Genomic DNA, 16,262 nt, shown 5'->3' with positions numbered 1-16,262 from the left:
CACAAGCTATACAGGACCAGCTGGTCTGTATGAGGGTATTATAACAATGGTTTTATTGTCCTGGCCTGGCTCCCAATGGAATACCACAAGCTATACACGACCAGCTGGTCTGTATGAGGGTATTATAACAATGGTTTTATTGTCCTGGCCTGGCTCCCAATGGAATACCACAAGCTATACAGGACCAGCTGGTCTGTATGAGGGTATTATAACAATGGTTTTATTGTCCTGGCCTGGCTCCCAATGGAATACCACAAGCTATACAGACCAGCTGGTCTGTATGAGGGTATTATAACAATGGTTTTATTGTCCTGGCCTGGCTCCCAATGGAATACCACAAGCTATACAGGACCAGCTGGTCTGTATGAGGGTATTATAACAATGGTTTTATTGTCCTGGCCTGGCTCCCAATGGAATACCACAAGCTATACACGACCAGCTGGTCTGTATGAGGGTATTATAACAATGGTTTTATTGTCCTGGCCTGGCTCCCAATGGAATACCACAAGCTATACACGACCAGCTGGTCTGTATGAGGGTATTATAACAATGGTTTTATTGTCCTGGCCTGGCTCCCAATGGAATACCACAAGCTATACACGACCAGCTGGTCTGTATGAGGGTATTATAACAATGGTTTTATTGTCCTGGCCTGGCTCCCAATGGAATACCACAAGCTATACACGACCAGCTGGTCTGTATGAGGGTATTATAACAATGGTTTTATTGTCCTGGCCTGGCTCCCAATGGAATACCACAAGCTATACACGACCAGCTGGTCTGTATGAGGGTATTATAACAATGGTTTTATTGTCCTGGCCTGGCTCCCAATGGAATACCACAAGCTATACACGACCAGCTGGTCTGTATGAGGGTATTATAACAATGGTTTTATTGTCCTGGCCTGGCTCCCAATGGAATACCACAAGCTATACACGACCAGCTGGTCTGTATGAGGGTATTATAACAATGGTTTTATTGTCCTGGCCTGGCTCCCAATGGAATACCACAAGCTATACACGACCAGCTGGTCTGTATGAGGGTATTATAACAATGGTTTTATTGTCCTGGCCTGGCTCCCAATGGAATACCACAAGCTATACACGACCAGCTGGTCTGTATGAGGGTATTATAACAATGGTTTTATTGTCCTGGCCTGGCTCCCAATGGAATACCACAAGCTATACACGACCAGCTGGTCTGTATGAGGGTATTATAACAATGGTTTTATTGTCCTGGCCTGGCTCCCAATGGAATACCACAAGCTATACACGACCAGCTGGTCTGTATGAGGGTATTATAACAATGGTTTTATTGTCCAAGCCTGGCTCCCAATGGAATACCACAAGCTATACACGACCAGCTGGTCTGTATGAGGGTATTATAACAATGGTTTTATTGTCCTGGCCTGGCTCCCAATGGAATACCACAAGCTATACACGACCAGCTGGTCTGTATGAGGGTATTATAACAATGGTTTTATTGTCCTGGCCTGGCTCCCAATGGAATACCACAAGCTATACACGACCAGCTGGTCTGTATGAGGGTATTATAACAATGGTTTTATTGTCTGCCTGGCTCCCAATGGAATACCACAACTATACACGACCAGTGGTCTGTATGAGGGTATTATAACAATGGTTTTATTGTCCTGGCCTGGCTCCCAATGGAATACCACAAGCTATACACGACCAGCTGGTCTGTATGAGGGTATTATAACAATGGTTTTATTGTCCTGGCCTGGCTCCCAATGGAATACCACAAGCTATACACGACCAGCTGGTCTGTATGAGGGTATTATAACAATGGTTTTAATGTCCTGGCCTGGCTCCCAATGGAATACCACAAGCTATACACGACCAGCTGGTCTGTATGAGGGTATTATAACAATGGTTTTATTGTCCTGTCCTAGCTTGGTGTATATAGGGTTACTGGAAAACTGATGTGCTAATGTGCTCGAAGTAATTTGTACATTACAATGAGTATTAAGTCATAATGCTGGAAGAACAGTCAGTTAGCATGATAACTCGGACTTATTCGAATATAGCAATAGGCACAGTCATTTAGGCTAGCTTAGTGATTACAATGTTGGTAAAAAAGGTAAAGTCATTGTGGTCATGGTTTAACCTTTTATTCGACCATTTTACAGTAGATACTAAGGACATTGATATTCTGTCGGGACTAAAAGTGTACAGGTATTTACTGATATTTGTGATGATTTCCTGAGCAGATACACATCTCCTAAACACAGGTATGGCAGGTGTGACTCTAATGATTTCTTGTATGATAAATTTAAAAGTGATTGATTTTTACAGCTAACATAAACTGGGACAAAATGCATGTGTTTGACATCTATAGATATTATGACTCATTAACCAAATCAGCTAATACCATTGTATGTGTGACATTAACTTTGGTTTATTGTTGGTGGTATAATGACCTCAGAATGGTTTGACCTTAGCTGTGTGATCATCCAGCCATTTATATACACAGGTATTGTGTGTAGGTGTTAATACTGGAATCATCCCAGCTCAATTGACCGATTTACAGAGATAATATAATCTAAAATATATATTGATTATTGAAATGATAATTTTGGTATGTTCATATAATTACTATCAGAATATATACCTATAACTGATTGGTGGCCCTAATTTCTTCATATTAAAGTATTTCATTTAAAAAAAGCAATCAAGTCCAGAATGTTAGCCTAATGGATAAGCTTTAAGACTTGATAAAGCTGGTCTAGTACAGCTAGCTTGTTCATACTATATTCAATTAGAATCAAGCTTTGATATTTACATACTAGTACTGTAACTTATCTAATTGACTGAATATTTGGTTAAGAAAGTTTTCAAGTTTCCTTTTCTGAGATAATAACCATCCTTTTTTAATTTTAGCTCAAGATGAATGCTTAAAGCACAGTAAACAAATATTCTGCTATTGAAATAAATACACAAACAGTTATAAAGATGATAGAGAGCCCTATGAGGATCACAGCCCCAATTAAAGTAGACTACATAGCAACCCACAAAATCTAACTTTGTTTTAACTAAAGTTTCCTCGTGTTGAATTTGTCCTCTTGAAATTACTTCCTTTGCTGATCACTGTAAATGGAATGAAATAACTTTTGTAATGTGTAAATTTGTGTAGATATTCCTGTAATGTATATTGGTAAAATGAATGGCAAACTGCTATGATCATTCTTGCTGATATTTATGCGAATGATCTATGATGTTTATTGTAATGTTTTTGTTTCATTACAGTATTAACCAAGGGGAGAAGATTTCCCTGAACAAGGACAACTTGTTACTGCGTGGCTGTACAGTTCGTAACACAGATTATGTGGAAGGCATTGTGGTATATGCAGGTGAGACTTCTCAGTTTACAGATTAATATGACCAGATCTGTCAATTTAGTATCTCTTTCAATTGCTATAATGGAGATTGTGTTAAGAGTGAAAAAATGTATCAAGATGTACATGTTGGTTGTATGTTGTTTTAAGCACATATCATAAATAGAGGTTATTAAGTTGCAATATTAAATAGTATTCATGTGATTAAAATTTATGTGAGGTCAGTACAGAAGTATGTATAAGAATTACATAATGTTACTAATACTTAAGTTTTTGTCTTAAGGTTCCTAAAGAAAACCAAAAAAATTAATGCTTGATATATCCGTATTTGGTGATTCTGTACTTAAGGTCACGACACCAAGGCCATGTTAAACAACAGAAACCCTCGGTACAAACGCAGTAAGCTGGAGCGTCACATCAATCGGGACGTGGTATGGTGTGTTATCCTGCTCCTCTTCCTCTGCTTCTTCTGTGCTATTGGTAAGTACTCTAGGACACGTATACATTATATATATATATCAGAATTTCAATAGTATGTGTTGTTTATATGGCATGACCTTATAGTATAGCTTTTCAAGTTCTGTCCTTAATAAGCCTGGCTGTTAATAGGAGGTTAAACTACACAAGACCTAACCAATCAATTTCTGTATTTTAAAAACAAAACAATTTATTTACCAGGTTAAAATCCTTATTGCACTGTTGATTTAACCCAACAATGATCAGTAAGGAAGATATCTGATTCCTAAATATGTTAATATGTTGATATCTATAATTTTACAGCCAGTGGAATATGGCTCGGTGGCTACAGTGACAGACATCTTGTACCCTTCATTCCCTATGAGAGTGACGAATGGTATAACCCATACTTTCAGGCGTTTGTCGTGTTTTTCACCTACATCATCATTTACCAGGTGAGTAGACAGAACAACTGTAGTATTTGTATTTGTAGACAGCTGGCTAGGGTAGACTTGGAAGCTTAGGGGTGACAGTAGGAATGAAAAGTAGGTAGACTGTCAAGCGATTTCCCCCGGACATTCCCCGAGGTCAACTGATAAGAGAACAGGTACAAACCAGTGTCACATCCTGGCATAGCTGTTACCTGTCTGTTGACTTAGCTAGACCAGGTAAAGACAGATATAAAGATAGGGAGGGGCAATAATCTTACAGGTAACATGATGAGAGAAGGAGCTATATCATTGGACTGCTGATAACTTCTAAACAAGTGACACTTCTGTCATTATTGTGTAGGCTAGAAATAATAAATAGAAAACTATTGTGATAATGTATATACAGTGATCTAATGTCCCTAACATGAAATGTCCAAAAGGAGATAAACAGTAATGTCCAATAGGAGATAAACAGTAATGTCCAATAGGAGATAAACAGTAATGTCCAATAGGAGATAAACAGTAATGTCCAATAGGAGATAAACAGTAATGTCCAATAGGAGATAAACAGTAATGTCCAATAGGAGATAAACAGTAATGTCCAATAGGAGATAAACAGTAATGTCCAATAGGAGATAAACAGTAATGTCCAATAGGAGATAAACAGTAATGTCCAATAGGAGATAAACAGTAATGTCCAATAGGAGATAAACAGTAATGTCCAATAGGAGATAAACAGTAATGTCCAATAGGAGATAAACTGTAATGTCCAATAGGAGATAAACTGTAATGTCCAATAGGAGATAAACAGTAATGTCCAATAGGAGAAAACAGTAATGTCAAATAGGAGAGAAACAGTAATGTCCAATAGGAGATAAACAGTAATGTCCAATAGGAGATAAACAGTAATGTCCAATAGGAGATAAACAGAATGTCCAATAGGAGATAAACAGTAATGTCCAATAGGAGATAAACAGTAATGTCCAATAGGAGATAAACAGTAATGTCCAATAGGAGATAAACAGTAATGTCCAATAGGAGATAAACAGTAATGTCCAATAGGAGATAAACAGAAATGTCCAATAGGAGATAAACAGTAATGTCCAATAGGAGATAAACAGAAATGTCCAATAGGAGATAAACAGAAATGTCCAATAGGAGATAAACAGTAATGTCCAATAGGAGATAAACAGTAATGTCCAATAGGAGATAAACAGTAATGTCCAATAGGAGATAAACAGAAATGTCCAATAGGAGATAAACAGAAATGTCCAATAGGAGATAAACAGAAATGTCCAATAGGAGATAAACAGTAATGTCCAATAGGAGATAAACAGTAATGTCCAATAGGAGATAAACAGTAATGTCCAATAGGAGATAAACAGTAATGTCCAATAGGAGATAAACAGAAATGTCCAATAGGAGATAAACAGAAATGTCCAATAGGAGATAAACAGTAATGTCCAATAGGAGATAAACAGTAATGTCCAATAGGAGATAAACAGTAATGTCCAATAGGAGATAAACAGTAATGTCCAATAGGAGATAAACAGTAATGTCCAATAGGAGATAAACAGTAATGTCCAATAGGAGATAAACAGTAATGTCCAATAGGAGATAAACAGTAATGTCCAATAGGAGATAAACAGTAATGTCCAATAGGAGATAAACTGTAATGTCCAATAGGAGATAAACAGTAATGTCCAATAGGAGATAAACAGTAATGTCCAATAGGAGATAAACAGTAATGTCCAATAGGAGATAAACAGTAATGTCCAATAGGAGATAAACAGTAATGTCCAATAGGAGATAAACAGTAATGTCCAATAGGAGATAAACAGTAATGTCCAATAGGAGATAAACAGTAATGTCCAATAGGAGATAAACTGTAATGTCCAATAGGAGAAAAACAGTAATGTCCAATAGGAGATAAACAGAAATGTCCAATAGGAGATAAACAGTAATGTCAAATAGGAGATAAACTGTAATGTCCAATAGGAGATAAACTGTAATGTCCAATAGGAGATAAACAGTAATGTCCAATAGGAGATAAACAGTAATGTCAAATAGGAGAGAAAACAGTAATGTCCAATAGGAGATAAACAGTAATGTCCAATAGGAGAAAAACAGTAATGTCCAATAGGAGATAAACAGAAATGTCCAATAGGAGATAAACAGAAATGTCCAATAGGAGAGAAACAGTAATGTCCAATAGGAGATAAACAGTAATGTCCAATAGGAGATAAACAGTAATGTCCAATAGGAGATAAACAGTGATGTCCAATAGGAGATAAACAGTAATGTCCAATAGGAGAGAAACAGTAATGTCCAATAGGAGATAAACAGTAATGTCCAATAGGAGATAAACAGTAATGTCCAATAGGAGATAAACAGTAATGTCCAATAGGAGAAAAACGTAATGTCAATAGGAGAAAACAGTAATGTCCAATAGGAGATAAACAGTAATGTCCAATAGGAGATAAACAGTAATGTCCAATAGGAGAAAAACAGTAATGTCTCCAATAGGAGATAAACAGTAATGTCCAATAGGAGATAAACTGTAATGTCCAATAGGAGATAAACTGTAATGTCCAATAGGAGATAAACAGTAATGTCAAATAGGAGAGAAACAGTAATGTCCAATAGGAGATAAACAGTAATGTCCAATAGGAGAGAAACAGTAATGTCCAATAGGAGATAAACAGTAATGTCGAATAGGAGAAAAACAGTAATGTCCAATAGGAAATAAACAGTAATGTCCAATAGGAGAGAAATAGTAATGTCCAATAGGAGATAAACAGTAATGTCCAATGGGAGATAAACCATAATACACACATTGGTTCCATATTTTACATACCATACCAAGATGGTTTTATTTAAAACAATGTCTTCACAATTACCATTTAGTCTAGAGACCATAATAGGCCTTTTTGCTTGCTTGAATCAAATTTGCTTATTTGTTCAAATACATTAATTGCCTTAACTAGTTGCCTTCACTCAATTACCAAGAAACTCAGAAATCTGATATATTTAGGTTCTGTAGCCTCCTGGGAGAGGTGGTACCAGCTTTTGTTTAGATGCACCAGGTTTGTTTAAGCTAAAGTCTAAAGCAAGTTCTGTTCTATACATCAACCAGGAGTTCTGATAATGATAGATTGAGCCTCCAGGTGATGATTTATAGAATCAGAAATGTGTACAGTGATTGTTATGGGATGTGTTAATATATAGCTATGTCAAGTGGATAGAAGGTCATACAACAAGCCAATTTGGTCAAAGTTTATCTTTGTGTACATATTGACTTAACGTAGATGATAGGCATGGCAAAACAATAACATTTTCTATTTGATTTTTTATAACTTAGTTGACCATTTTGTCCCATGGACCTCTTGCCTGAGTAAGTTGACTTTGTCTAGAACACAAAAATATACCTTCAGAATACTTGGGTGCATACAGATTTAGATACATGGAGGAATAATTTCTTTGTTATGATTCTGACTGGAAATGTTAATCAACTGATAACAATGATGTTTCTCATATTGATTTTCATATTCAGTGAATTCTAAAGATTTTCATATTCAGTGAATTCTAAAGATACTGAAATATTGCTCTTAACAAATTGGATAAATATGTAACAGAGTGCAGGATTTCACAAAAACATAATCACTGCCTCTGCTGGGGATCAAACTTAGAACTTCTGGCTGTCTAGTCTTACGCTCAACTGATCCTGCTGAATTATTGCGGCTAGTGTTCACCAGGGTTACATGTATCTAAAAGATGTTAGACAGTAGATGTACTTGGATAATACATAATGTCTCCAATAGAAAGCATGCTCTGTCACATTTTAGTTACACACCTGACCATATGTAATTTTACACATTTAATGACAGAAATATTTGCCTTGTAGACTGTGATTCCTCTCGCCCTGTACGTGGCCGTTGAGTTGGTGAAGCTCGGCCAGGTCTACTTCATCAACAATGACCTACGTATGTACTATGCTCCTATGGACAAGAGAGTGGAGTGTCGTGCCCTTAACATCACTGAAGACCTTGGGCAAGTCGAGTACATATTCTCCGACAAAACAGGCACACTGACAGAAAATCAGATGGAGTTTAAAAGTTGTACAATCAATGGCAAGGACTACCCTCATGCTCCTGGTAAGTTGTCATAAACCATACATATCTAGGTCTCCGTCCAATAATGTATTCATTAGTATTGCATTGTAATGAAAACTTTCAATGAAAAGAATCTTATTCATCTACGATCTGTTTTAAAATATGTAATGAGAAGACGGATTATAAGTTTACAACTTGTGTCTAATCCCATTTATATATAAGGTGCAAATGAAATATGTTTAAATAAAAAAAAAATATGTTAGCTTTAGTTATACATAGGAAAAAAATAAAATTATGAAAAGTCAGGATAAATGTTAATCCTAAAAAGAAAAATTCTTTCTGACTGATGATTTAAGTATTAGGTACGATGTCATCAAATTGATTTTGACAGTACACTACACAGAATGGAAATATATAGCCCATGGTCTCGCAGTTATATTGATTGATAATGAATGCAATAGGGTTTGATATATATATAGCTTCATTAATTTTTTTATATGTGATTGTATTGGAGACTGTATTATTTATATTGTGTCTATTTTCTACAGAACCTGAAGATGATATGAGTGAGACGGGCAGCAGGTTTTCCCTAGCCAGTCGGTCCAGCACGGTAAGTCTCGATACTATTTTACCTGTGGCTGCCTATGTTGTACATGTGCACTTTAAATTGTTGAGAGTCCATGGATATAAGTGATTTATTTCTAATTGATGAATGTTTGATTATTATGGGAAGGTAGAATCTTGCTGTTGTCTGTTGTTGGTGTGTTACAGTAGAATAAATGTGCCTCATTATAATGTTCTCATTGTCAGTGATAAATCAGTGGGCTTCTAACAGGAAGTCAAAACCATTTAACAACTATTGACATCAAATAAAAAAAGGAAAGAGAGTAGAATATTCATGTTTTAAGAGGTTATTTAATGGTTGTTTTTTGTGTAGGTTCCTCCATCACTTGCATCGTCGGTAGGTAACATTTTCTCAGAGGTTACTATGATCTCAAACCCAAACATCAATCATTTCTCATTCCCCTAAAACATCGGGAATTAATCCAAAGCTCTAGACTTGAAACTTTTATGAAATCTGTCCCATTTACTGCTCACAAACACTTTCTCTAGATTCATTATATTTTAACAAATTAAGCAGGTGTCTCTTTAAAACAAGAAAAATATATTTAGATTAGTATACATTTCTACAATGAATATAGTATATTATGTTTGTGTGTGTTACTTTAATCAGAAAACATCATCTCTATTTACACCGATAACCTCCTCATCAACTCCTAACCACTGTTGTCTAACAATAACATTATCATGCACCACGTTACTAAAAGTTGATATGGATCAAGTGTTTATAATAATAGAATCTATTGACCATTCGTCACACAGGCACCTTTCCACGGAGAAGGTTATCACCTTGTAAGTTTACCTTAATTCATAGTTTAAAGAGTGATGCTTGTTTGTATAACAAAAGCTGTATAATTATCATTAAAACTTGTAGAATCACCAGGAAAATTCTCACTGTTTTACCTGCAGTTGTTCAATAGAACATAATTATGTAACAAACTTTTACCTGTACATTAGTACATATCGATCCCAATGCACCCCTATTTTATGACTGACAATTGATATAAATGTTTTACAATGTACATGAAGTGCTTTAAATTCACGGAGTCAAATACACGGCATATTTGCTGGAATCTCTCACAAATGTCTAAAATTCTTTGTTCTTCGATTACATCAATGAGATTCTAATTATTGCTGGTGTTTTGAACGCTGTAGAAGGCAGGTTTCAGTGAATGTAATGTAAATAAAACCACACGTGAAATTACCCGCTATACAGTAGACTAGAGAACCCATTGTTTATTGTTTTACCTTTTATCGTTGTTTTTCTTTATTGTTCCCAAACAAACTTCATTATTAATCAATTAATTCCTCATTGTCTGTGTTTACTAAGAAGTGTCATCTGTTAACATTTCTACAGTAGACCATCTACACATACAACACTTTGGTAGTTTAGGTAGTGAAAACTATCTTCGTGGGTAGCAACAAGTAAGATAATAAATCACCTGTACACTGATTGATACAAATTAGATATGGATCAGTAAAGGTCAGCTACCTGTATATACCTGATACTGCATCAATCAGTTACATACACCTGTACATACCTGATACTGCATCAGTCAGTAACATACACCTGTAAATACCTGATACAGCATCAATTAGTTACATACACCTGTAAATACCTGATACAGCATCAATCAGTTACATACACCTGTAAATACCTGATACAGCATCAATCAGTTACATACACCTGTAAATACCTGATACTGCATCAGTCAGTAACATACACCTGTAAATACCTGATACTGCATCAATCAGTTACATACACCTGTACATACCTGATACTGCATCAGTCAGTTACATACACCTGTAAATACCTGATACTGCATCAATCAGTAACATACACCTGTAATACCTGATACAGCATCAATCAGTTACATACACCTGTAAATACCTGATACAGCATCAATCAGTTACATACACCGTATCCTGTAAATACCTGAAATACCTGATACAGCATCAATCAGTTACATACACCTGTAAATACCTGATACAGCATCAATCAGTATACATACACCTGTAAATACCTGATACAGCATCAATCAGTATCATAACATACACCTGTAAATACCTGATACAGCATCAATCAGTTACATACACCTGTAAATACCTGATACAGCATCATCAGTTACATACACCTGTAAATATACACTGATACACTGCAGCATCAATCAGTTACATACACCTGTAAATACCTGATACAGCATCAATCAGTTACATACACCTGTAAATACCTGATACAGCATCAATCAGTTACATACACCTGTAAATACCTGATACAGCATCAATCAGTTACATACACCTGTAAATACCTGATACAGCATCAATCAGTTACATACACCTGTAAATACCTGATACAGCATCAATCAGTTACATACACCTGTAAATACCTGATACAGCATCAGTCAGTTACATACACCTGTAAATACCTGATACAGCATCAATCAGTAACATACACCTGTAAATACCTGATACAGCATCAATCAGTTACATACACCTGTAAATACCTGATACAGCATCAATCAGTTACATACACCTGTAAATACCTGATACAGCATCAATCAGTTACATACACCTGTAAATACCTGATACAGCATCAATCAGTTACATACACCTGTAAATACCTGATACAGCATCAATCAGTAACATACACCTGTAAATACCTGATACAGCATCAGTCAGTTACATACACCTGTAAATACCTGATACAGCATCAATCAGTTACATACACCTGTAAATACCTGATACAGCATCAATCAGTTACATACACCTGTAAATACCTGATACAGCATCAATCAGTTACATACACCTGTAAATACCTGATACAGCATCAATCAGTTACATACACCTGTAAATACCTGATACAGCATAATCAGTTACATACACCTGTAAATACCTGATACAGCATCAATCAGTAATACACCGTAAATACCTGATACAGCATCAAAGTATACATACACCTACACCTGTAAATACCTGATACAGCATCAATCAGTTACATACACCTGTAAATACCTGATACAGCATCAATCAGTTACATACACCTGTAAATACCTGATACAGCATCAATCAGTTACATACACCTGTAAATACCTGATACAGCATCAGTCAGTTACATACACCTGTAAATACCTGATACAGCATCAATCAGTTACATACACCTGTAAATACCTGATACAGCATCAATCTGTAACACACCTGTACATACCTGATACAGCATCAATCTGTAACACACCTGTACATACCTGATACAGCATCAATCTGTAACACACCTGTACATACCTGATACAGCATCAATCTGTAACACACCTGTACATACCTGATACAGCATCAATCTGTAACACACCTGTACATACCTGATACAGCATCAATCTGTAACACACCTGTACATACCTGATACAGCATCAATCTGTAACACACCTGAAGGTTTACAGGGAAAGGTGTACAATGATTTACACTTAGTGGTAATGTTGTATATATTGACAAAGCCTGTGAAGGTTGACTCTAATTGCTATCCATTAACAATTTATATAATTTAGTATAAGTGTGGGATAAATAGCTCATCTGATTTCTGATCGTTTGTAACTTTGGTCTTCTACCTTCCTAAACACCTTATTTTTTGTAGTGTTTGGTTTGATACTACTGGATCAGTGTAAGGTGGTTTGCATGTTAAAACTTAATACATCAACGTGTCTGTTAGGATTTCGAATGATGCTTACTTGAATCAAGAAACAATTAAATTACAAATGTATTTAATATTCAATAACAAGACAACTGGATTTTCAATTCCCTCTGCTTAGTCCCTCTGCCCCTTCCATTATAAACTTATAAACTAGACACAAACACCCCCCCTCCCCCCCCAGTTTGACAACCTTTGTACCCCGCTGCCCTCCTATAAACTCACACATTGACTACCTTTTACCCTTCTGCCCCGTCCCATAAACTAGACCATCAACAGATTGACTATCTTTGTGCCCCTCTGCCCCTCCCATAAACTATACCCCCCACAGATTGACAACCTTTTACCCCTGCCCCTTCCATAAACTATACTCCCCATGGATTGACTATCTTTGTGCCCTTTTGCCCCTCCCATAAACCAGAACAACCACAGATTGACTACCCCCACCCCCACCCCCCACCCTGGCCCTAGATTGACTACCTTTGTATAAATAGATTCCCCGCCCCCCACCCCTGCACCAGATTGACTACCTTTGTATAAATAGATTCCCCACCCCCAACCCCCGCCCCAGATTGACTACCTTTGTATAAATAGGTTCCCCACCCCCCACCCCCGCCCCAGATTGACTACCTTTGTATACACAGATTCCTTAAGTTCTAACACAGCGACTACCTTTTCAAAAACATTTCTCCACCTCTCCCACTACAACTGTTTATCAAAATGAAAAATAAATTGCCAAATTGATCAGTTGGTAATGCAGATGTAAATAGATTGTGGTATGTTAGCATGAACCTAATTTGATTGTAAATAGATTGTGGTATGTTAGCATGAACCTAATTAAATCAATCAACTGGTATTGGAATTTAAATGTAGATATTTGTTAATTATCTTAAAATACCACACAAGGATTTACCTATTTAAGAATATCTCAGACTAACTGAGTACAATCTGAGAGTATTCTGTATATGATTGTGACTAAAACGTTAATATGTGTACACAATTACATAGGACCAGATTTGGCCAGGGTCCAAATGCTGTTCTAGTGCTTGTCATCCTTGTGTATATTCTTGTTATATCTTGTTCCATGTAAACTTCATAAGGTACATTACTTGAGATTTGACTCAATATGTAAGACGAGGGATGACATGTATGCCTATAGCGCTATAAAGAGGACTTTGGCAAATTCTAAATAAAACCAAATCAGATTGGTTAAGCACATCTTAAGTTAGTTACTTGTAAAGTTAGACTGTTACATATTCCTTAGTTAGTATCATACTTTAGATATAGAATATATATACAATGTATTGATTCCTTCCACTGTTTAGATTCTAATTTCAAATTTGTTACAAAAACTTTAACATGGTACCCTAATAGATATTGATTATTAAAAGTCAGTTGCCACAAACAGAAAACTAAATATCCCACCATTGCTCATCCATTCTAAACAGACCTGTAGATATACCACAATTTCTCATTATACGTTCTGGTATGATTATAAACTATAAACAAGTTTTCAAGCATTTTATTAGCTCACCTGGTCCGAAGGACCGAGGTGAGCTTATGGGATACCGCAGCGTCTGGCGTCCGGCGTCTGTCAACAATCGACTTCTTCTCCATAACCGCTGGTCGGATTTCAACAAAATTTAACTGGTAGTATCCTTATGGGCTACTAACTGAAAATTGTACAAATGATGGGGCTGATCCCCCGGGGGCCTGGGGGCAGGGCCAAAAGGGGTCAATTTGGCTATTTCCATATAAACGACTTCTTCTCTGAAACCAAGCATGGGATAGCACCCATAATGCAATGGTAGCATCCTTATAGGTTGGGGATTCAAAATTGTACAAATGATGGGGCTGACCCCCCGGGGACCTGAGGGGCGGGGTCAATTTGGCTATTTCCATATAAACGACTTCTTCTCTGAAACCAAGCATGGGATAGCACCCATAATGCAATGGTAGCATCCTTATAGGGTGGGGATTCAAAATTGTACAAATGATGGGGCTGACCTCCCGGGGGCCTGAGGGGCGGGGTCAAAAGGGGCCAATTTTGCTATTTCCATATAAACGACTTCTTCTCTGCAACTAAGCGTGGTATGGCACCAATAATGCAATGGTAGCATCCTTATAGGGTGGGGATTCCAAATTGTGCAAATGATGGGGCTGGACCCCCGGGGGCCTGAGGGGTGGGGTCAAAAGGGGCCAATTTGGCTATTTCCATATAAACAACTTCTTCTCTGAAACTATGCATGGTATAGCACCCATAATACAATGGTAGCATCCTTATAGTGTGGGGATTCAAAATTGTGCAAATGATAGGGCTGGACCCCCGGGGGCCTGAGGGGCGGGGTCAAAAGGGGCCAATTTGGCTATTTCCATATAAACAACTTCTTCTCTGAAACTATGCATGGTATAGCACCCATAATACGATGGTAGCATCCTTATAGTGTGGGGATTCAAAATTGTGCAAATGATAGGGCTGACCCCCCAGGGGCCTGAGGGGCGGGGTCAATTTCCATATTAATGACTTTTTCTCTGCAACTTAACATGGGATTACGCTCATAATGCAATGGTTACATCCTTATAGGGTGGGGATTCAAAATTTTGCAAATGATGGGGCTGACCCCCCGGGGGCCTCAAGGATGGGGTCAAAAGGGGTCAATTTAGCTATTTCCATATAAACGACTTCTTCTCTGCAACTAAGAATGGAAGAGCACTTATAATGCAATGGTAGCATCCTTATAGGGTTGGGATTTGAAATTGTACAAATGATAGGGCTGACCCCCGGGGCCTTAGACGGCAATAGATGCGAGGTCAAAAAGGTCAATTAGGCTACTACTTTCATATAAATTACTTTGTCTCTGAACGTACGTATTGGATAGCATATTTGTATGGTATCAATAGCATCATTGTATGGTTGTGATTCAAAATTAAACTTTGGGAGTCAATTTTGCTTATTTTTCTAATTGTCAGAGTCTTGTGATAATTACTAACAAAAAACCAGGTGAGCAATACAGGCCCTCTGGGCCTCTTGTACTTTCTCAGGATTGTATAATTATTATTATATAGGTCTACTATACATCATTCGAAAGACTTTGATTTTAAAACCTGATGTCAATTCCAGTACAGATAAAACCATTGTTAATGGTACTGTTCAATGATTTCAGCCTTTAAACTGTCTAACTTATGTAGTGTTAACCACAATGTAACAATAGAAAAGGTTGACAGGTAACATTATCCATGGTAATCTGATGTTACCATTGTCGCATTATCTTTATTTTGCTGTTTGGTGACCTTGATTGACATTGAACTTTCCAGGTTTTAGAGAACCTAAGTTTGGAACCTGACCTCCAGCGTGAACTCTCGAAGATGTGCATGCGCAGCCTGAACAGTGTAGATTTAAGTCTGCCTGACGCACCACCAGTCAAGCTAGAGAATACAAAAAATATCCAGGAATTCTTCCTTCTCATGGCCATCTGTAACACGGTAGTGGTTTCTACACACGCTCATGAGGACTTGGTAAGTTAACCTGTATCTAGCATTATTACAGAGAACATTCCATAGAAAATCAGGAAAATTAATTATACTTACAAAACATTATACCATGTAGTAGT

At 37.0% G+C, this 16,262-nt stretch overlaps 1 protein-coding gene across 6 annotated transcripts in view; it reads left to right on the top strand.

Moving 5' to 3' along the window:
• LOC138327313 (phospholipid-transporting ATPase VA-like) overlaps window positions 1–16,262 on the top strand; it is a 41,955-nt gene that overhangs the window by 12,538 nt on the left and 13,155 nt on the right. Inside the window, exons 4-12 of one of the 6 annotated variants that reach the window (XM_069273305.1) lie at window positions 2,231–2,251; window positions 3,267–3,370; window positions 3,704–3,835; window positions 4,136–4,266; window positions 8,147–8,396; window positions 8,903–8,964; window positions 9,292–9,315; window positions 9,738–9,767; window positions 15,967–16,167. In XM_069273305.1, the coding sequence (XP_069129406.1) occupies window positions 2,231–2,251; window positions 3,267–3,370; window positions 3,704–3,835; window positions 4,136–4,266; window positions 8,147–8,396; window positions 8,903–8,964; window positions 9,292–9,315; window positions 9,738–9,767; window positions 15,967–16,167 (955 nt within the window). The remainder of the gene's footprint in view (window positions 1–2,230; window positions 2,252–3,266; window positions 3,371–3,703; window positions 3,836–4,135; window positions 4,267–8,146; window positions 8,397–8,902; window positions 8,965–9,291; window positions 9,316–9,737; window positions 9,768–15,966; window positions 16,168–16,262) is intronic. The other 5 variants (XM_069273306.1, XM_069273307.1, XM_069273308.1 and 2 more) reach the window with 5 other exon arrangements.

This window comes from Argopecten irradians, chromosome 7, assembly GCF_041381155.1.
Source record: "Argopecten irradians isolate NY chromosome 7, Ai_NY, whole genome shotgun sequence".
NCBI lineage: Eukaryota > Metazoa > Mollusca > Bivalvia > Pectinida > Pectinidae > Argopecten > Argopecten irradians.
The sequence above is the reverse complement of the archived record's forward strand: the minus strand, read 5'-3'. Positions and strand labels throughout refer to the sequence as shown.